The sequence below is a fragment of the Varroa destructor genome, unplaced genomic scaffold (assembly GCF_002443255.2).
Source record: "Varroa destructor unplaced genomic scaffold, Vdes_3.0 BEIS01000005.1, whole genome shotgun sequence".
Taxonomy (NCBI): Eukaryota; Metazoa; Arthropoda; class Arachnida; order Mesostigmata; family Varroidae; genus Varroa; species Varroa destructor.
The window spans coordinates 37,422,980-37,446,694 of record NW_019211458.1 but is presented as its reverse complement, the minus strand read 5'-3'; the positions used below and the strand labels follow the sequence as shown (position 1 = coordinate 37,446,694).

Sequence of the window (23,715 nt, the reverse complement as noted above, 5' to 3'; positions counted from 1 at the left end):
GGAATGACAGGCTGCACAAATACGTTACGCTGTCAGATACTGTGAGACACACACCAGATATTCCTTTACGCAAACTATATCATGTGATTAAGTTGTATCTTAATGGCGATACCGAGATTTTGTATATATTGTATACATACAGTAAAATACCTTCCGACGCTCGATTTTTCCGTATTTCCGAGGAGACCTTTTTCAACAGTACCATAGCGATCGACGTCGCTGTTCAGCCGAAAGGCTGTTCAAATCCGTGAACACTTTTAGGAAAACATAGTTTCATAGCCGCTAGAGAAGTAACCTTACCAGCCAGAGCTGCGCGTATTTTTCAGATCTTGCTATCGTCAAGCGTAGGACTTTAGGACGAACTGGCCAAGAGTAATGTAAGTATGGAATACATATTTAAAGAAGACATATAGGCGTAGTGTTCGAAGTTCGATTGTAATCGCAGAATTTTTCCTTCCGCTAAATCTAGCGTCGAGATGATCTAATAATCAAGTGTCGTAAAACGTTGATTATTTAGTATGCTCTTATGAAGCTGTAAATCTACGTATTATCCTGTTTTGGCACGTGTTATGCTTATTTGAGCTCTCCTGACTAACCGACTGTCGACTTGACCCATTAGTCTACATCGTAAAGGTCGGTTTATTTCATTGATACGTCGTACATGTCAGTAAGCTCTTTTTTGTGAAATAATAATATAGATTTACTTTTTAAATGTTTAACTACTTGCATTGTTCGCGCCTAGTTCATTAAAAGAGATTATTTCCTATATCTGAAAGGCAGACTGGTCGTCAAGGTAGAAAGGAGGCATGATTTCAATCACAACTATTGTTTATTTATTTACTTGATAATGCATTGACTGCAATGTTTTATTTTCAAATTTAATTAAAGAGCTAAGGATTTTCTCAACTAAGTTTGACCCGTTCCACGGTAGGTTCAAGCATACGTTAGTTCTTGGAAAGGGCATCGGAAGAACCCTTCTTGCTATAATAATAAAATGTACCGGAAATCCTTTATCTTTATTTGCCAAGTCTTTTTAAATTGATGTTTTCTGAGTGGTTCCTGCTGCTAACTGGGTTGACGGCCCAATGTGGTAACTAACGTTTTGGAGCTAAATACGTTTCTAATTATTTATTACCTCTAAAAAACGCCAACCACAGGCCCAGAAAAGATTTTGAGTTTTTAATCTTTTGTAACTTCTGCATAACTTTATGTTCAACGAATAAACAGCATAAGTGGTTCTTTCTCGAGAACAAATTAAGTTTGATGTATCGTATAAATGCTGTAGCAGAGAAAATGTGTCTCAGTTTGTCCCAAGGGCGTGTAAAATCGATTATGATCGTTAGGGCTGTTGTCGGTATTTCGTGAAGATGTATATTGTAAAACAGACCAATTGGAATTCTTTATTTTGAGTTGGTTTCCAGCTAAAAACAAGTGTGATCTCGAACGATGTTGTTCCAGCTAAAGGTGGCTTTGTTTGCCTTAATGCAGACCCAGGTTTACAAATGATCGCAAAACTATGCAGATTAACATTTACAAATAATACCAATGTTATCACAATTATTCGGCCGAGATTACGAGACGATAAGCTGCACGATGTTCCTATGAGAAATGCTATTCCAATAAAAGTTCTGCTCGTGGCTCCAGAACGTGTGCCAGTAGCCTACCACGTACACTGAACTATATCATTAATTTATATTGCGCATGAGGTTTCCTCAGACAGCATCCGGTTGTTAGTAGTTGTTTTCGTTACTGTAATTCCATTAAATATGAAGATGCCGAAAATTGAATAATTGTAGCCTGACGCGCGCTTTTCAAATATGAGCGCATGGAGCACTACAAAATATGATAATTATTACACAACTGAATTTAAATTAAGTTTAAAAAATAGGAATAATCTAATTATTAATGGTTATTAAATTGCAATTAGAATAAATCGCAATTCAAAATCTGGAAATCGTTCATAACTTACTGATAATGCATTGCCCCGGATAGTTATGCTTCGTAAACAGATTGCAATAATTTCCTAACAAAAACAATCCATTTATTTTTAAAATATTTAACACTTTAGCTCATTTAGTACATTGAAGTCGTCAACAAAAAAAAATATAATTAATGAAACTTAGTTGGTACAAGAGCTACGAGACACTTGTCATTATGATCATTGAGAAACTTAATGTTCGTATGGAGCAGGAATTGTGCAACAATCTATCCCACACACCGCAGATTACTTTTAAGGCATTTCAATTGGTCAAATAAGTGGATGGTTTCGGTTGATTAAAGCACGTATTTCTTGGCTGATCACACTAAAGACACAATTGATTATAAGTTGACCTACTTTTAGGTCCCTCAGAAGTTGGAGATTCCTGTAAATTAAACTAATATGATCACTTTCAACTTTTAAACTTAAACATGTCGCTCTTCGAAAAAAAAAATTTAAAAAAAAAGGGATATTTTTGCGTGAAATTTGAATTTTTTTAGCAATCATATCGACGCGCTCGCGATTCTGCAAAGCTTTTTTTTTTTTTTTCTTTTTGAAAAAGTTAACTTCAAAACTTAGCTTCATAATGTATGACATTCAAATAATACCCAATACGAAATGCGAAAGCTATCGAACAAATTGGCACATCACAGTATTCAATTCTTTGTACCGTAAGAATTATGTTTTGGTCAATATAAGATGTTCGCTGCATAGCGAAAGATTTACCGAAACACTCTACGTAATATCAGAACTTAAGAAAATATCGTAGTAACGATGTAATACATGTTTCCAGTTCTAGCATAGGTACTGGAGATCAAGCAGACTTCGCACTGGCCTTGTCACAGTATCACAGAGATCACGAAACGATACAATTATCTCCAAACGCGGTGGACATCTCTAACAAGTGCTGCAGAATTTATGTGTTCGCGCTGACTGTTTTCAGTCGTTGAATGCAGCTATAAAACGTATACTCAACAGGACAAAAACATCTATTCAGCATCTAAACGTAGGCAAAAAAACCTTGTTCATGAGGGATGGTAATACAATGTGGGTTTTCATTAATTTCGCTCTGTTTACGTGACACTCGCGGAACACCGTTGAATTTTTCCTTATATAGACTTTTCTGTAATTATCTGATCTAGTAGTGTACAACCAAGCACAACCGATTCGTATCGAATAAGACTAGAGCGAAATCCTCCGCTTGTGCGCGCCATCAGCAGTCAATTAAACATTATATCTATCAGAGTTGATTTTATAATCCTATAAAATTTTCTGCTGCGACGTACCCCATGACCAATAACGCCGTAACGACAAAGCGATTCATGTTATCTCAGTGATGTTTCATATAAAACTGTATTGTAATTGAAAAGAATACGCCATTACTGTTGTTTATCAGAAACAGTCTCGAAGCATGGAGCCGTCTAGTCCGTAAAATGTCTTCATGGCGCTAATAACGCTACGTGGGTTGGCCAAAGGACGAACACAACTGTGTCTGACCGACATTGGTAATTATTCCGTGTTCGAAATACAGTATCTGTCAAAATAACACGACGCGGTTCGAATCGTCAAGAAGATCATAGAGGTACCGAAATAATAACAGGAGTGGATAAATCGTTCCATTGAGCATTCTTGGCAGAAGCCTCGCGTTTGAACTTTATATGCTGTTCATAGCGATCCAATGGCTATTATGGTGGCAAAAAGTTTAGTAACACTGAGCCTGGCAGTGGGAAACTTGCAGGCGACACAAAAATTATCCAAATGCGCCTTTATTTTATACTCAGCATTATATAATCTAAAAGCTTCCAATATAATAAACTTTATATATCCTCATTTGAAATATCACGAGGCAACTTTTTGCGTTTTTCGTTACATTAAATCCTTCAGTCTCTGGGTGTATTCTCGCACTTTCTGTACACGTCTAGATTCAACCGCAGTTATAACCTGCCCCGCCTTAAGTCCAAAGACCTCCTATTGCTAACCTCCTATTGGCTTGTCTCAGGAACTGAGTCATTAAAACAAAGTTTTACTAATGTAATTTTCCAAAAAAGGGTACATGATGTATCCAATCTATCCGCTACTGATGTTTCTGTAATACCAGATGACACAACACACTGCAATTCATGCGAAGGCGGAGGAAGGCAGTGGAAGTGATAATTAAAGATGGCTCAGAAGAAACCTAGGACAGCGGGGCAATGCGAATGAAATCGAACAGAAATTGATCGCACTAAGCCAAATTAAACAACTGTATTTTCCTACATAACACTAACAAAATAAGATTTTTTTGTGTCTATTAAAAAGAAAATTCGATCTGAATACTATATAAAAGCCTTCGTCAATAATCCGTCACTCAAAACCACATTTATTCCTTCGTACCACCGAAGAATGTTATGATATAGAATCTAAGGTTTTTCACGAATAAGATAATTACATCTTATTCTTCGTGTTACCTATTGAATTGCATGCCCGAGTCTCGAAACACAATACTAGCGAAAATAATCTGAGATCGATCGCGAGATTTTGGAATCTAAGTTCTTTAAGTTACAAAAAGTAGGTTTCAAAAAAACAATGTTCGAAAAAACAAAAACTAAATTGACTTTGTCGTCAACATGTTTGAAATCTAGAATTAACTGTACATGTTTAGCTATATAGATCTTTGCTGTCAGGCTTTGAAACGAAAAATGCACGAATAGTTTTAGGATACGGATACTAATTTTGCGTCGTATAGGTCTTATTAATTGCCATCAGTCGAGTTGTCTTATCCCAATAATGATGTGCTAAATAAGTCGCTCACTGAGTGAAGCTGTTTTATGTTATGCCTAAGCCTAAAGTGAGGTCAGCGCAGAAAACCTTAATGTGAACATCTTTTACACTTGATCGATTAAGCCGACGAATATTTGGCCTCTTAAGGCAGATCGGTAAGCATCTTTGTATGCATCTCGTTTTCTCGCAGGACAAGACCTTAGCTAGGATACAACATTACGTTATAACTAACTGAGTTCCTTTTCGCCGAAAATAATAATGGAAAAAATTAAGTAGTTAAAAAGACGATGTCTCGAGTTTTAGGTCCGCTATTGCTATTAGACATTGCTTGGCTGGTTGCCAGCACAAGAAGAACCGTGAATGTGCCCGTTTTTTGGGACCAAGATTAAAGACCAGGCGTTGTTAAGTTTAGTAGATGAACACGTTTTTATTGCATTGTAAATAGCTTGGGTCTGAGTGAATTACCCTCAGAAATCAAACACTTCAAACAATTCCTCGAAGACTTTTTTGAAAGGCATTGCTACAAGTGTCACTCCTATGATAATTAGACAATAATTAAATCTATTAGGAAAACACTGCTTGAATGAAGCTTTGTAAGTTATAATAGCCAGCCCTGTTGGGATATCAACTGCTTCTATAAGTGACAGCTTCTATCAGATATTTTGTTTGCACCATTAAGTAACTATATTTACGTGGCTACACAAATTGCGATACTGTTTTAGTCACGACCGAGGATAGTGGACCTCAAGCATATTTGTTAGTATCGTCCGTTGCTGGTGGTCCTCGCAGCCTGGTGCTACTGTCGTTTACACACCTTCTCGTATAGACCTATCAACTGGACAGGTAGTGTCTTGGTTTTATTTCTACAGACGGTAATAACTAAAGGACACGAATGTATTTAGATTATCGCAGTAATATTTGTAATCTCAATTGCTAGTGCTTTTAAGGTTCGCTCTTTTTTTTTTTGCTGTACTCAATACAACGCTACACCAACGATGTGCTTGAGATTGTCTTCACTGCTGGCCACCCAGGGCTGTTTATATATTTCTAGAAACTGCTTAGAGACGGGAGTGGGGCTCACATCGGGTCTGACCAGCGACTTTCCTGCCAGATATGACGGGGCAATTGAAAGGTCCAAATGCGTCTGCCTAGCAATCGTGTTGCCGCAGTAATCTCAATTTCAAGAGTCTTGGCCTGCATGGAACTTCGTATCAGCACGAAAGAGGCAGACGGCTCGCTAGCTGCTTGAACATAGGAAACGATTTCGACATGCGTCAACCTCAAATTACTATAGAATTCATTGAACCATAAAATATGTGCATAGTAGATAGATGTTCCCATTGCAGGTACCGCTTAGCTCTGTTAACAATCACGTCTAGTCAAGCCATCATTAAACATGATGCGTAAAATGACGGCCTGAAAGATCTATGAGGGTGTGGCAAGCGTGGAGTTCAAAACGAAACAAGTATTACCCACGCTTACAATATAATCTAAACAGAAAAACGAATTCATCTTCGAAAGATGACGCATCTCAACTATATGTAGACATTTGGTAACAATATAGACGTTTTATAAGGAGAAGAGTCTAACTGTCCTGGATTATACGTATGTGGCCTGATTTTGTGCCTTATTCCGCTAGACTTTCTTAGTTAATGATATCACAGATGTGAAAGGCGATGAAATGAAAGGTGCAGCATAGAGGTATATTATAAGAAAACTTCTTTTTCTTTTTTAGTACGAGGAGCGCTACGTTGTCGTCCTAATGCCAGCTAGAGAAGTTGGAGTTGGGACGACATTTTTGGCACACGTATAATTGAGCATTATATCCGACACAAATATCATCCATCCGAATAAACCGGCCCCAATAATGATAGTTCCTATTCAGCGGTTTTATCCAGACGTGTTCCAGAAATTCTTGTCAGTTTTCTTTTATTAACACTATTGGCTGCCAAATCTTTTTACATATACTATACTTTTATTTGGCTTGCGTGATAAAGATTTTACTTATTATTTGCGGACAATTCGTTTAACAGGTGCTCGGTAGCGACACAAAATACAGAGCAAAGATTGCGGTGAGGAATATGAGTTTGTGGCATGTTGTCACCTATATTAATATTGTTTTTAAGATTACCAAATAGTCATACGTTGTCATATAGACACAGATTGACTAGGACTGTTCACTGTGATACTAATCTTTTCGTAAGTCCATCTAGCTCGAAGTGTGTACTCATCGTTACGTGAGAGATAGCATACTTTTGCCTGGGATCAAACTAGCTATAATTCAACGCCGCAACGCTGGAAACCAGTTGCTTACAATCAAGGAAATTCGGGTGGTCTACATTTACACTCAAGCAGACATCTAGCTGCAGGTACTTTAATTGGCAGGCAGACAGAATCCGAAACATGCTTCCTTGAGCCTCTATTGCGTTCTAATGAGCGTAAGTCAGAGAAAAATCTCGTTGCTTTGTAAACTGGAGAGGTCTTTTTCGACCGTAAGCCATCATTGCATTAAAGTGAATAATAATCCTTAACGTAGGACTGCACTGAGGTTACCGTAAGATTACCAGGTAGATCAACATACAATAGCCTAATGTAAAATCTATATTCAATCGCGCGCCGAGATTCATCTGCCTTCAGTCATAGCATCGCAGAAATTGTGAGTTTGAACGTGCCGTAAAGTTCAAGCCTGTTAGTGTTGTACTGCTTAACGAATACCCTCTAGAGGCATAAATATAGTGTTTCAATCAAGAGAATTGGCCTTCCCGCGCCTGCTATTTCGAGTTCATTATTGTTTACGTTCGGATGCTTTTTCATTTGCTTTAAGAAGATCGAAAACTGGTGTTCAAGGAAAAATCATTCAATTTAAAAGCATTTAGAAAAACACTGAGAACCCTTCCAATTGCAGACAATAAAGTATATGTTTACTCATCCTGAGGTACTCGGTGTACCCAGGCCCCAAGCTGTATCGATACCCAACATCTATATCTGTGAAAACAGTAATATCTAGTTGCGTTTTTACTGTTCTATAATGCCCACTATTCTTCCGTAAACAGTTAGTTTAAATTACTGATAATTTTTCAACAGGATCTATGTTGAGTGCTTAGGTAAAACTGCCCTACTAACGCATACCCTCTTACACTGTTAGAACTAGTCCAAAACAATCTGATCTAGAATGTTTTTATCGCTATAAAAAGCATGGACGTATATTCGTCTGCAAAAAATAGAAAAGAAAACAGATTTGAAAAATTCATAGGTATTTTGTAAATCACTATACGACTTGAAGCGCCAAAACGACTCCTTAGACAGAATAGTATGATGGCAAAGTTTTCTAACTGATGCTGTTGTAAACTTTGTCTCACTATACAATTCGGTCTTATTATTCACCAAAAATTTAATTGAAACCCTTCGATATCCTTCACTCGATGGTAGCAATGGACATATTGTGCTTATTGAGAAGTGGAGATTATCTTAACCAACTTAAGCCTCGATGTGTACTCGTTGTCTTACCAATGTCTCTGAAGTTAGTTAACTATTATGAGAAATGTCAGCTTATTTCTAAAGGACAATATAAACATAGAATGTGCCTGCACTAGTCAGAATAAACGTTTCTGACCTGGAGTTAAGGCTCTGAGTATAATAATTGATTTAAAAGGTAATATATAGAATGTAGAATTCGAAAAGAATGGGAATCATCTGTTTGTCGTAGCGTGGCACTCGAGTGTCGCCTTTTCTCAGGTCATAAAGCCATTCATTTTGTTAAGAGTGTACTTATTTTTAGTATTTTTCAGAAAGGATAATGATATTTGTTAATATCGCTTTATGATGAACGAGTCGCACCACGAAAGCAAAGTTGTCAAGCATTAGGTACGACGGCTTAGACCTACCGGTTGGTACTACTGGTACATAAAGGTTGAACCAATGAAGTCCCTTCCAAACATCTTTCGGGGTTCGTTGCTGCAAAGCCATCTTACAGGAAATTATTATTGGCAATGAAAACATTGAATTTTAGAGTTTATCGGTTTCAAGCGCAGTCAGTTGATTTTAATTAAATTTATAATACTTTCTAGGGATACAGATTTGATCGAGTCAATTTTTCATCATGATTCTGTACGTCTGAAGCATCATATATGTGTACACGGTCGCGGGCCCTCGGCGCAAAAACCTTTCCATTATTAAAATTTACTGTTGAAATTTGTCTAGACAATATAGGTCCCTTATGGTTATTAAGTAAAAGCTAGGACAACAAACGTATCTGCGCAATATCTATAATACATAGCAGGGGACTGATTATAAACAGCGCACTTCTCTGTTGAAAGCTATTGAATGAGAAGCTCCTGATAGAATATTCCGCGCCAAGAAGTAGCATAGTCTAGTTCTGCCTGTCTTCGTGTGGCTGGCATCACCAAAGCCACATGCATAGTGCCACAGAATACATCATAGAAGAATATATACAAGCATTAGTCCAACTCGCCTAGGTAATAGACGGAAATAGTGGCCCGTCTAACAGTGCGCGAATCGTTGCCTGCTCTATTTAAAGTTGTTGTTGCTGTTGTTGCCATTGTCGTCACTGCGATTTAGGCAGCAATAGTGTAAGTCCTTGTTGCTGAATGTGTTACTAAGCCGTCGCCTCAAGCACGACCATTCGGACGCGAATGGTCACACAAACGTCTTTGTACATGTAGCTCCCGACGCTTACCTTACGCTGTCCCATACCCCACGGTGATGTTGGGTCAAAGTAAATAGGAACAGTGTTCTACCGCTGCCAACCTGTTTGTGGCTTCAACAATGACTGTTTTCAAGCTTCATTGCTGACTAGCTAGCTTACTATGTATATACGCTACGCTACACCAATGGTGTCGCGAATCGGTCGTCGCTGGCCCTCGCCGCGTGAGCCAGCTCAAAAGTCGTACCTCAGACAATCACTAAGAAGACCAAGCCAGGGTTTATTTCGTATTTGCCTGGGCCACCGGTGTTTTTCTTGCCTTAACGACTGAGATAGTCAAGAAAGATTTAAAGAGGCCGGAAAGGAACGTTCTGTTGCTTGGCAATGATGTCAGCGCAAACCGTCTTTGTGGCCTTGTGGACTCTCGATGGCACAGCTGGAATAGTTTTCTCGACATTCTATTCCGAAACAAAAGAAGCGGACCCTTAGGTAACGGTAGTATGCGCGAAGTTCGGCTTGCATTTGCTTTACCGTCTCTATCGAGTTTATTTAGCTGAGCCTGTAACAAGTTTTACATCCGAAGCTTTGTACAGTAGCTCTACACGGGCAATAGTTACGCTAAAGCGAAGGTTGACATGAACCGCATAAACGATTGTTTCTGCCCAAACCGCGCCAATGAGAGCATTATTTACCATGTCTTTGTTGATAATCCTGGCCTGCAGTCTACACATATGTAAGATTTATAGGATTATTTATAGATAGATGAATAGCGTTAGGGTCAAAGTTGTCTAAGGTTGTTCCCTATTGGCCAAAATAAATTTTTCTATGTTTGACGAGTAAAAACGTGAATACACTGAAGGTCTGCAAATATCACATTAAATTTTGCTTCAAGTTTCCATTATCTCAAATATGAAACACAGTGTAACAGATACTATCTTCGACGCGGACATTCACGCAAATGGTGCGATAAGGGCAACGATCGACCCGTAATTAGCGCTGGTAGTAATTGTCATTATATATGGTACACTTCCTTAAGGTTCTCTAAGTAGACGCGATAAACTTCATAAAAATGATTTTGTATCATAAGCATCTCTACGTAAGTCGCACGCTACTATTCCTTTTTTAACTACGCGTCGTTATTCAACAGTTTGTAGAAGAGCTTAGTTTAAGTAGACGCAATGATTACATTGGCCATATTTAGCTAACTAGTTTGATTTCTAATATCTGCTTCATCTCGCAGTGTGCATATCTCTGACAGGGTCCTGTGATCCGAGACCAATCGGGCTTGCCCACAAATTGCAACATTACGTTTTTTTTTTAATGACGTTAACTCAGTTGTGCCATTTTGTGGTCAACATAAATAAATCACATTGTAATAATGCGTTTGAACCTGTGTTGGCAGGAAAGAGAGGACTGTTTACGTTCAGGCCGTATTGCTGTTAAATAGTACGAATTACTATTTATCATAAATCAAGTATCCTCATGAATTCGTCAAGAAGCCATGAAGCCTTGAGTTCAGGATCACCCCATCTGTTATTAGCCACAGTCCTCACTATGTACAGGTTTATAGTTTTACAACTAAAATTGTACCTATCAGCCATCTTGAACGTGAATTTTCTACAATGCTTACACCGGTTTCAATACTTTTCACCACCATGCTGTCGCCATTTTGTTTTTATTTTAGTCGCCAGCAATTTTTGTTCTACATCGCTAAATAAACTGATCAAACCTGAAAATAAAAGTAGATTTGCAGCGCTAAACGTATTCAAATTTTCTGTACAGCCACTGAAAGCCTCATGACTTTTTCACTTGTCGTGAATATCTTATTAATGTATAAATATAGGTTCAAAAAAAGGAAACTTACCCTCGGCAGCAAGGCACACTCTTGTTCCCGTGGCCGTACACTGCAGGCATACCATGTCATCCTGAAATACACATACAACCGTTCCTTTTTAGCACAACAGCTCGCTCCATTACACTTTTCACTGACTGATATCTCACCAACACAATACCGCAATACACAATATGATCCGTACTCGAGGACACTATGAACAGTTGACTGATATCCTTGATTACGTCGTATTTTATCGCATCCTTTCGTAACGACAAGTACTGTAAGCAATAAATTCAACACAATCCGCTCTGTTCTACACCTAAAGATACTAGTCATTTTAAGAATCAGTCGCCCTTTCATTTTTTTTTCAGTTTTTTTTTCTTTAAGGAAATGAAAATTTACCGGACCCCCACGAAATTTTCAATTTTGTGTGTTTGCAGCCATACCGTTCTAAGAAAAGAGAGATCATCCTGCTCCGAGGAGGCCCCCTCAGAGCCTTCTGCCATGTTGACGGTGCCTGTTCAGCGTCTCCACCTCAACGCGCTGGCGATAGAGGTCAGAAATCTTCAGAATGGCAGCTTTCTTTTGTTTGTTATTCTAGCGGCAGCTGTTGGTCTGGCGTGGTCTGACCACCGTGTTGAGGGTTACCCAGTTTGCCTAACTGGTTGCGTCCAGCTGCTAGTTGATCTCGTGAACTCTTGCCAGACGAACCCGTTCAGCTTGCGCCGGGGAATGAGTAGTGATCTCTCTCATCAGAAAGGACGTGCTGCTCCGGGAATATTAGACGTACCGCGACACCACCACCGCCGCCGCAGGCCACTTACTTCTCATAAAGCCACGATTAGTACGTACTCCGACTACACTTACGACTTTACACACTATTTGCTCACATGAGCGCACACCACGTTCAGATGGATGCTAACCGAGATCAGCCTTAGTCAGGCGCGGTGCAGCGTCTTGTCAGCAAACAAGCCGATAGGCTACGAATCACTGCAGTAGCAGTAGAACGAGCAAGTAAAATTAGATGGACACCGACATCGTAGAAGAAGCTCGCGCAAAGCTTGCCACGACTAGTTGGTGGCCGCATTAGGCCGGGAGAGGACCTTTCTGCAACGTAATCGCTACCGACTGGTAGGTACGCTTAGCCTGGTACTCCATACAGATAGTAAAATGCGCGGTACATGTACGTGCGACAATGCAATGATAATTGTAATATAAAGTAATGTAATGCAACATACCGTCCGAAGGAAGGAAATGTCATCTTGCTCGGATGACCCTTCGCCGGGTTCCGCCATAGTTGCGCCTTCTACTCCTTCGCTCCGTCACGACCGCGTTCGTGGTGTTACCTCGGGCACCTTTAAAATCCGAGCCGGATGTGAATAGGTTCACCAATATACATCGTTCGTACCGCAGGAAAATCGGCACCCGCAGGTTCGCCCATTTGCAAGAGTAGCAAGACGGCGCTGGTGTCGAGGGAAAGTCGCTTGGGCTTAAGCGACCCGTCTGGCTCGCCGGGCTGCCAGCATAGCTTCCGTTTGCTACTGGTATTAGTCCCAAGTCTACACAGCAGGCAATAAGCGCTAACTATCGAACGACCTGGTGCTAAGCTAATATTATCGAATGCCTCGAGAATTCGAGACAAAACCAGTTGAATCTAAATAGATAGCCGGTACTGTCGTCTTAATAGCTGGGTCTGAGCCTGCCTATATAACTTATTGTTTTAAAGAAATTTCACTACATAATTAATCTTCTGGTAACGTATGCGAACTTAATCCTATCCATCAGCCTGGTGGGAGGCATAAAATTTGCTCTTCGAGATGAATTTTTATCAAGGTCTGAAAACAGAGTTGGAAATGTGTTACTGTTGTTAATAAATTTGTTTCGAATCAGACATAGCTTCGTAAACAGGACTGAATCAGTAATTACTAGCCATGGATTTTTGTGAAATGAACTTAGGTAAAAAATCAGTGCCATTTTTCGTAATTTCAAGTAGCAACAGTTTCTATTTGGCGCTACTTGAAGCGCAATCAAAGGCGAAACTTAATTTGTGCAAAGTGTTAGATCTGCAAAAGAACCTTACCTGACCGAAGTGTAACCATGTAGCATCATTTCCGATATTATCGGAAGATATGGGAGATTTTATCAAGAATGTAAAGAAAAAAGTCGTTCAGACTCAAGGACCATTTTTTTCGATTAGCAAAGGGCATTTCCAAAAAATTACATGTATATATATATATATATATATATATATATATATTACTCGGGCGTATTGAAACCCGATTGGCACAAACCTATGACCCACTATATAAGGATTGGCTAGCACCATTTAAAGGAAAATTTAAAAGTATAATATATTATATCAATAACAAAAAACTATAGTTTTTGTATTGTATGTACGAAACATTGGTATATAAAAATCTTGAAAGTAATGTTTTTTGTTTTATCGAAGAATCTTAGGAATTAATTCTAGAATTAATTATATGCAACTACAGTTATCCTCATTTTTTTTGCTTTTAAATAAAATCACAGAAAGAACCAAATGTTTCACTCTACATTTTTATCTGTTTAAGCATTTTTTTAAAAAGTAAAATCAAATGTTTATACATATATACAAACCATAAAATTCATTATAATGTGTTTAACTACCGAAAAAGTGTTTTTAGAAAATCTTATATCAAAGCAGTATTTGTCTATGTACTCTTTACAAAAATCATTAATCCAAAATCGATTTAACTGTAATTAACTGTCTGCTAGTTAGAGGAAACGTGTATCTTTCACTTTTTAGTAAAAATTGTAGACGTTGCTTTTGCATGATATACAGAGGCCACATCTGACAAGATGCTTTGGACAGCGGAGGAAGACAACGGAGGTACTGTTTGACGAACTGTTTGTCCATACTGCTTAACTATGATAATAAAAAAAAGACACATCTTAGGGTCAATCTATTTATTGTCATACCGGTTCCTATCAAGTCAGTTTTTCCAGAAACCCCACCACCAGTCAACCAGTCGACTAATAACAGTATTACGTCACTGCTCTTTTCATTGTTATCATAATTGTATTAGACAAATTATTGCTAAAATCAACATATGTATATGTACTAGCGAATCTTTCATGCCCATTGCGCTCTAGTCAGAAGAGACTCCCAGCATCATCATAAATTTCCACCCATATTCGTTTGATACGTTTTTAACGTTATCTGAATTGCAATTAATCACCATCCTTGTATTTCTCTCCAACAATCGATTTCTCCTGGAAAAGACTGATTTCTCTTCTATCGATTTCGTCATGCACATTTGTTTTTATTGTCCAGTATATTCTATATTTATATATACATTATCATATGTGTACTTTACTCCAGTTACATTCCTACCTCATCGACAAAATGTTCTTTTGTTGGGAATGACGTAGCCATAAAGACTTACTTGCCTTTATACGCTAGAACGCTACTCCTTCTTATTATTGCCCTTTGCACAGGGTCATGTACTGTCGCGGCTTACTTACTCTTGCATTCTAAAACCATCACCATCATTGTCATATGTCGTCTGTTGCATAATAGCTGGTCTATTACTTTAGATTAATCAATCAATACGTTTCTTTTATCGGCTTTCAGGAGCAACAGTCAACCTATTTCTTCAAATGAAAGAGTTCAGTCTATTCAGAATTCAGCATAATAGTTGCTACGTAGCCTTACTGGCGTCCGTGAAAAATTTATACGATGTTCTCCAAAAGAAGAATAAGTTCAAAACAAGAAAGGTGTATCTGGAGACAGATGCGTGCACTTTGTGTATTAATGGTCTTAAAATTAACTAAATCTACCGCGCACACACTGGTAAATATACTTATAGAAATAAGTATTTTACTTTAAGTTCTATATAACTTACTTTAGAACTCAAACATGTCATTATCGAACTTAGAAAGATCCATTAAATAGAAAGTTTAGTTGGTTTTACTCTTATTTCACTGTAAATATAGAAACTGTCATTATGTGAAATACCTTTTTCACTCGTAAATCACACACACATATACACATATAAAGGGCAAATAACATTTACCTGCATGTCAACTTAATCATTCATTCATTCACTTCCAATTGTCGTTCGACATAGCAACACGAGTACGAAGGTATAAAAGTAATAAACTTTACCCTGTTCAGTGTTCCACTAATAGCAGGAATTGTTCAGCGGATGCCTCACTGCATCAACCGGTTTCCATCCAGAACATCTTATCTTTCCCACCTGTCAACGGTTGTCTATTCGCTATAGACGGAATATTGACGGTTGATATTCGGAAAGGTTTTTTTAACCTTTAGAATAATCTTCGGTCATTTTCAGACTTGAACATTTCAACCTCGTTGACACCTGCAGTAAGATCTAATACTATTGTTGTTCACACAATGTTCTTCTACGAAGGGAATTATCTTCATAAATGTCACTACCTTGCCTTGTTTAGCGTCATCGACACGTCATTATAATGGTCCCACTGTCAGGGATGCTCTATATACTAGAACACTCACGTTGATAAAACACTATTTTTTTTAATGACCATAACGAACAGTATGGACAGTCGTATTCGTCATTATTATTATTATTATTATTATTACTATTATTATTATTGCACTGAACAAATTGCACCCTGAGAAACAACATGGCCTCCAACGGCCTTAAAATCATCGTCATCATCGATTGGTTATGCCTTATGTACAATTCGCCAGTTTATTCGGCGTGCGAAAAGCCACTCCTTGCAAATTCCCTCACCACAGAAAGCTTCCGCTTGCTAAGCTTTAACCGCGGTAGTACGGTTTTGCATACTATTTTGTATCCAACTGGTTCCGTTGGACAGTTTTTCTGGAATGTTCGTACACATACTGTTCTTATCAGACAGTTATATAATCTACGTTTTGCCGTTATCTGATTTCGTCTACTTCTTTTTGTCATCCTCTGTTGCTTTGTCCAAACTTTCAAATTCTTTTTACGATACATGTTTTCAATTACATACTTCTACTCTTTCATCAGCTTCTTCTCCCACCACAAAATACCTTTTCCAAGTTCTGTATCTATTACACGTTCTCTTTGTATTTCATTCAAATTTTAAATGTTATTGTCATTCATTCATAATGATATTAGCACTAATTGCAAACAGCTGTCAGCAATTGGAATGTATATATATATGGTGGCTTCCTATTGATGAAGCTTTGAACGGGAGCGTTCAGCTGAGAAGGTCAAATCCACTAAAAGAGTTATTATTATTGTTATTAGACTGGTTGTTGTTACTGAGCTGGCTATTATTATTCATTTGCAGTGCCACTCCAATGACTGGCTGGCTCCCAAGTGGCTTCCCTAGATCCATGGTCTGCACACCCTGGGCTAGCTGGTTCATCGTTGGCCGCTTCTCTTCCTGTTTAGGACTAAGGAGGTTATCGACGCTGATGTTGAGCCCGTTCCACGTACTGCCGAGGGTTGCAGACCCGCCGCCTGCTGCATCTCTCTTTATATTCTCGATACTAGCCGCAACGGTTGTTGTTACAGTAGCGTTTGTTGGCAGAAGTGGAGTTGGGGTCAACACTGACGACATGGGACTCATTACAGGGGCCTGAAACAGTGATGAAAACCATGGATTAAAAAAATACAGATATTGATAAGATTTCGATGTTGACTTGCTTGTTTCACGAAGGTCTGTGGATCTGACGAACGAATATTTCATAAAAACACGGTTAGTAATACTTGGCCTATCAACACGTGTGTTCGAAGTACGTTAATGATTCAACAAGAGCAATAATAAAGGTCCAACGTAGAAGTGCTTATGAATTAAACGCAACTGCAAATTCTGCTATGGTGTCTTGTAATTTCCTGCTAATTCAATGTAAAGGTTTCGCAATTGTTTAAACAACTAGCTACCCCTACTAACCCGTATTGTCATTGCATTACTTTAGTTGACTTGAAAAATATAATAATACTTAAGATTTTTTTATGACGAAGTTAGTACAGTTGCCTTATGAAAAATACTTACCCCTATAGCAGATGTGCTTTTGGGCATGATGGGACTAGCAGGAATACCGGTTGCCATGGGAGGTGTAGCTATGAGGTTCATTCCACCCATAGGGTTGGCCCCTATATGGTGGGCACTCGAAAGAGGCATCGACACGACCGGACCTCCAAATAGCTCCGTCGGGAGCGACGAAGTTGAGGAAGCCATATTAACTACGGGTGCTGCCATAGCGGCTGAACCACTTATTGGAAGCGAATTCATACCAGACGACGAAGTAGCTGCTGAGTTAAACGAAGCGAAGTCTGCGAAGTCGTCTTCAGCTGTTGTCGCTGCTGAGGCCGAAGACAGTGAGAAGACTTGTGGTGGTGCAGTTACGGGTGCTGCCGGAATAGTGGACGCAATTACGGTAGCATTTTGGAACTGGCTGAAGTCAGCAAAGTCCCCGTTCGCTGCTGAGGCTGCTGCTCCCTGGCCGCCACTTGATTCTGAGCCACCACTAAAATCTAAGTCGCTCAAGAGGTCAGAGGATTTGCTAGCTGCAGCTGCCTGTGATGAACCGGCTGCTGTTCCAGTCTGATTTCTAGCTTCGTTCGCAAATACCGCTGCTGCACCTAAGTCGATCATCTTTAAAGGCATAGTCTTCTTCGGCTGTCTGTCCAGATTCTGTTGATAGCTAACGGAAGATGTCGAGGCCTTAGGTGCTGATGTCTGTGGCTCTTCAAAAGCTGCGGCAGAGCGATCATCCTTCCTCGGCGGTGACGGCGAATCCCTGTAGCCTCGCTTGATGTCACGATCGCTGTCCTCATCATTCGAGTCACCAAAACTACCCCGACGATGTTGGCTTCGCTTCTCAGAGGGAAAATCCGCGAAATCGCTTGTCCTTCTAGAGGCGAAGCCCATAGCTTCCCCTGATAATCCTATATACTTGTCTTTCGATTTTTTGGCTTTTTTTCGTTCCGCGCGAAGTCGGTCATCGTCCTGAATTACCTCGATGAGGTCCTTTACGCGATTGCGTACTATATACAGGACAGAGCAGAAAATCGAGCACACCGTCGATCAAATGATAACGATAAACATAAAGAAAAACCGGTTTAGCAAGAACCCAATCGTCCAACGATGACAGAGCGATGTCGGCTCTTTAGTTTATGATGTTTTTCTCTATTAACAAGAGACTTTATAGACGTATTAGTTCCGATCTGTTTCGAATGATACTAACTCCATTTCACTATATTTAATTGGTTTTACCACAAATTAGTTTTTCGCTTCAGTAGAACAATAATTTATCAAAAAAAAAAAGGTGAGATTATACATTTTGTCTACCCTGCAATATTTACCGTTAACTCCCTGATCTTTGCCCATTTCATCAACGAAGGTGTAGTTTTCGAGGCTCCTGAGATCATAAATGTGTTCCCTGGCGGAGGTCACGACACGCTCCGATCCGTTCTTCACGAGGTAGTCCAGTAGCAGTAGGCCTGTCCATGAAAATGACACACCGACAAGCAAAACAAAAAAATATTTGATACTTTATAACAGAGTTACAGGTAAGAGGGCACATTCTGCAAGGTCCTATGCAACACCATACCGATTATAGAACACACGTGTATATATCATACGACGAACTAGCAATTGTCGCTGGGCAAATAAGGTTTCATATACTACTGTATCAACAACGATTTTCTCTAAATGGTAATCATACCGTTGCACCGCTTGCTTATATTATTGTGTGTACTTCTAAATACCAATGCTTACGAATAAATAGGCGTCGCATATTTTTCACTGTTTTCTTGTTAACGCGATATTTAGTAAATTGTGACAGTGGTAAAAGTTTTGAGAATTTATCGAAACTATATATGAAGCTATCGACACCATTCAAATTCCTTCTCTTATGTATGCAGCTACTTTGAGCACGGTATTATCCTCTCCAGCGTATCCCAGTTTTCTTTGATAATTGAAAACTTATTAAGGCTTTTTACTTAAACGGAGAGAACTTTTTAAGTGAGCCTTTTGTCCGCTCTTCTAGTGGGACAAGTGTTCGTTTTTCTGTCCACAAGAACTCCCTAGCACAGTGTAGCTACTCGATACATATAAAAGGTAATAGATCCCGCTATATATGTATACAAAAAAAAGATAATGGTAGTTATTTTCTTCTCTCGGAAAAGTAGTGCTGTATATATTCAAGCACAAATTCACTGCTAGGACGTGAGCATGTGGCTAAGCAGTGTTTCAATTTTTTATCCTGACTTCCAACGAGCTCACACATTTTTTAAATAGACCTAGGACTATCTGCGCGGCACCTGTTTAACTGGTGTACTCACAGTACCAAAGGTGCGCAGACCTAGAAGAAGTGTTTCAAGTTACCATTTTTTTAAGTTTAGTTTACAATTTAGCTAACGATTAGTAATAGCTAATCTAATACGATCTGATCTTTAGCGCCGTATCTGACTGCATGTTTAGTGGGGTACAAGCACGTGATAATTTGCAATGCTGGCAGATCAAAAGAAGGCTTTGATAACGACAAATAGGTCGCAAAGCTATGGGTGGGTAGTGCTTTACCTTTCCGCTGTTTTTCAGCTTAGCGATACCTCAAAATCAGATATGCTGCAATGCTTAGCGCCAGTGCATCTATTGCGGGATCATTCATTATAAGCTGTTACTGGTATTTTTCCGAAGAAAAAATACCTAATCGTAAAGCTATGGAAGAATACTCGAGTAACCCAGGGTGTTTTCCAAGCAAAGCCACGATTTTAAGAAGAATATATATATTTAACCCGGTTTACTTACTTCACTTATGAGAAACTGCAGCCTTCATCCATCTCCCTGTATTAAAACGACTGTCAATCTTCTTACTAAGGCCGAACAACACACGCTGCTAATCTTACTCGATACTATTCATTATCAACAGAAATTACTGCAGTAAAAATACCGCGATACCACGGTCAACTTTTGCTTATTCGATGGACCGCAAGAGGCGGCGCGTGGGCAGACCCTTACATCAGAAAGACATATTCAACGCCGATACACTCGAGTCCGTTGAATCAACAGAGTAGCGAAACACTTAAGAAAGTATGTTTTCTGAAGCGCCTCCGTTTTGTGGCAGGTGCTTTGTTGTTTATCTTCGATAACCCTGCAGCTACATGCGTTTCTAAAATATAGAGCACTAATATTATTTAACAAGATGCCAAAATACCATTCTTTTTGCTAATATAATATTCGCTGACTATTGCTTATGATCAAAACTTGATCCGGTGATGCTTAGTTCCAGCTTTCTAAACAGAATTTGTTTTCATCTCCTGTGACGAGTCTTGCAAGCCTTCTATCTAACGTACATGGGCATCCATCCACGACGGAATAGTAACGACGGAAAACGTTTCCTTATTATTTATTAATTAATCATCATTATTATTACTATTAATGACGTGTTCTAACTAATTGGGCAGTGTAATGTACTAGTTCATTTGGTAACATATTGTCACTAAATGCTGTTATTCTAAACCCTGACAGTTGCATGGCGTTATTCGATCACTGGGCTGCAAGCAAAACCGTTACGATCGCACATGGCAGAAAGGACGGTTAACGATGCACTAGTCTCCGTTAGGAGCTCGGCCACCAGTCGAGTTGACTTGGACATTGAAGCTTAGCTATCGAGAAAATTCACTCAACCTGTTACCACATGCCGTATAACAGTGCTCTTTACTCAGGCAATGCGATGGAACTATGAACAGTCGCTCGGGACATTTCAAATAGTCAACCCAGCGGCGTCAAGACGTTTCAGATTATGGACAATTAATAACGAGGATTAGAACGATCAAAGAATATTTCCATTTAGGCCGAGAAATACGACAAGACAAACCCGATTAAAAAAGCTAATTATATCGAAAGTACGACTAAACAACGGAAAACAGCAGTAGTGCTTTTGCTACTGCCAGTGTTGCGGTAAGGCTGAGCATAATTATGTGAGTAGGCGCACCAGGTCTAAGGTAGCACTAACTGATATCGAACGAATACTCTATATATTATAGATTAATGGAGCTATCGAAAATTTTCGAAGAATAAGAGGTATGTTTCGCCATATTTACATTGAAGCTCGAAATAACAAGTAACATTACATAAAGGCAGTAGTAATTTGTGCTGTTATTAAAACACGGCCACATGAAACGCCGGCTACGTGACTCGGCTTAACTATTGGCAAGAGTTTATGGAATTACCGAAACTAGCTACGTACTGAATTATGCGATGTTCGATATCGGTAATTTGATGAGTGTATAAGATCATTTTTGTTTCTGCGAGAGAAGAACCAGTCGCAAACATCGTGTAGTTCAGCAAAATATTATCTGCAGCTGCCTCGTGAATCCGTCTAAATTTTTTAGAAACTAGCTGGCAGCCGAACGAAAATGATGCGCCACCATAACTTCCAATAGATTAGTGCTATAGCTTACAAACTGATGCATTTAGTCGCTGTTTCGTTCCTTACAAAATTATGGAACAACAGCGAAGCACTGAAAGTCAGTATTGCGGGATATCAACATGACCAACAATGCCCGCGCAAACCGATAAACCGGACAGAATCATCTACTTGTTCTGAGGGAGCAATACTTCATTTAGTCAGAAGTCTTCATAGTTTCTGAGTAGTGCATGTGATAAACACGTATGTGAAAGCTATGCCGTGTTCTGACGGAAGACTAATTAGAACAACTTAGGCTAACAAGTGGACATCTTGCCAAAACCTAACTGTATCGTTGCTTTACTTACCCTTGTTTACATTCAAGTTAAATCAATCAGCCAATGAAAAGCCTGCGAACAATGAAATATTTTCGTTGATATGGCTTTGTCAGAAGAAGGATGCCGCTTATTGACCTTTAGCGTTCCGCCCCACATCGAGTAACAATAAAATGATAGATGAACAATAAAAAATACTGTATCTATTATTTATTTAGCAACTCACGCTATTCTTACGAAGTCTAAATACTGGGAGAGAAAAGCTAGTATTAACAAGAAACCAAAATCCTAGCAGTGCACAAAACAAATGTAAATCATCTGGCTAACAACAACACAAAGATCTGCAAGATTTGCCTGACGTGAAAATAGAACTTGGAATAAAACCATGCACAACCAAGCTTACCACACGACACGTATTTAAAACATCTATTTAACTTGCTTAACTTAATATTAGTCTTTAATATTTTAAATATCCTATTTCTTTCCATGCTAAAACGTTATGCACTTGGCCATACGCTATTGCTGTCAAAGTCGCACACTAAAACAAAGTTTTTCTGTTGCTATCATATGCATTAAGCCGGATCGAAATGTCGAATGAGTACCGCATGAATCGCTTCGAAAGAGGGGTTCATTGAAAAAGAGAATTGGTAATTTTTGTCTGAGACAGCATGGATTCTTCGAAACCGCATTTAGTAATGATAGCACCTTTGAGGTGAGAACTTGAAGTGACCCGTGAATGAATTACACTCCTTGGGAGAACCGTTCATTATGAAAAGACATTTCCTGTGAATGCTTTTTCTTACAAACCTAATTAAATGTTCTTTCTCGTGGAGTTTCGTTTGGGACTGCCTTAACCCAGATACACACATCAAATATAAGGCTTTTCATCATCGGCCGTTGTTATATGTGAGGTGCCTTGCACAGCCAAATTCGTGGATAGAAATGATTGTTTAAACCATGGACATATATGACGCTGTATGTTTAACGAAATTAAAAAGAGTTGAGTATCTACCTGTGTGTAGCCTATATTGTGTAAGTATGCTGTAAGTATTATTCATATATCACGATGCATGGTATAGATCAATTTATGTTTGATGAATGTGATGATAACTTCAGTGTGGCCCAAAAATCAACTGTTGTTTTCTCGACTTTTAGCCGTAACATATTAATCGATAGGAACACTAAATGACACTTAGCCAGCTTTTTTTTGTGAATCCGGTAAGTAACTATTCAACGGAAGCTACAACAAAAGGGCACGTGCAATTGTTATTTCTAGATATACCTGTCTATTAGTAAGATGCAACAGCCAGGTGCACAATGTAAAAGATAAGTGGGCAGTAATAAAGATAACAGTTTAAAGCAAGATGTTGAACAAAGGTCCGGTATCGATGATGATTAAGACTTTAAAGCAGCGATCGCAACAAACAGAGCCTTCTCTAGCTGATGGCGGTGTTAGAGCTATTTTTGTGACTAGTTTTACGGTTCAAAGAAAATTTTTCCTTGGCGTTACTTCCTTTTGCCATACGCATACATACCTTTGTAGACTCTTCGCCAAACGCGCTTATTATCTTCAAGTAGTCGCCTCCACAACATGCCCATCACCTCCGGGAAGGACTCATACGAGAAGGTAGCCTGCGAGATCTCCTGCATGAGCGATGAATGCGGACCCCATGGTTCATCGTTCGTTGCCTCACGGACTTTTGCCTCCAAATCCGTGTAGTTGTATAGGACATTCGTCCTGCAATTCAAATTAGATATAGGTTAGCGTTAGTTCCA

The 23,715-nt window shown here is 39.1% G+C and overlaps 2 protein-coding genes across 10 annotated transcripts in view; both read right to left on the bottom strand.

Annotated features, from left to right (window-relative positions):
• RyR (Ryanodine receptor) overlaps nt 1-12,624 on the bottom strand; it is a 50,858-nt gene extending 38,234 nt beyond the window's left edge. Inside the window, exons 1-2 of one of the 4 annotated variants that reach the window (XM_022809393.2) lie at nt 12,474-12,624; nt 11,266-11,326 (exon numbers count right to left, since the gene is read on the bottom strand). In XM_022809393.2, coding sequence (XP_022665128.2) covers nt 11,266-11,326; nt 12,474-12,530 — 118 coding nt within the window. In that variant the 5' untranslated portion in view covers nt 12,531-12,624. Of the gene's footprint in view, nt 1-11,265; nt 11,327-11,681; nt 12,220-12,473 lie in introns of those variants that run through there. The other 3 variants (XM_086991273.1, XM_086991275.1, XM_086991274.1) reach the window with 3 other exon arrangements.
• A 1,542-nt stretch (nt 12,625-14,166) lies between these two features.
• The window catches only part of lqfR (clathrin interactor lqfR), a 19,935-nt gene continuing 10,386 nt past the window's right edge, over nt 14,167-23,715 (bottom strand). For all 6 annotated transcript variants that reach the window (XM_022806486.2, XM_086991283.1, XM_086991284.1 and 3 more), the window contains 4 exons: nt 23,475-23,677; nt 18,558-18,695; nt 17,245-18,239; nt 14,167-16,827 (listed from right to left, as the gene is read on the bottom strand). In XM_022806486.2, the coding sequence (XP_022662221.1) occupies nt 16,444-16,827; nt 17,245-18,239; nt 18,558-18,695; nt 23,475-23,677 (1,720 nt within the window). In that variant the 3' untranslated portion in view covers nt 14,167-16,443. The remainder of the gene's footprint in view (nt 16,828-17,244; nt 18,240-18,557; nt 18,696-23,474; nt 23,678-23,715) is intronic.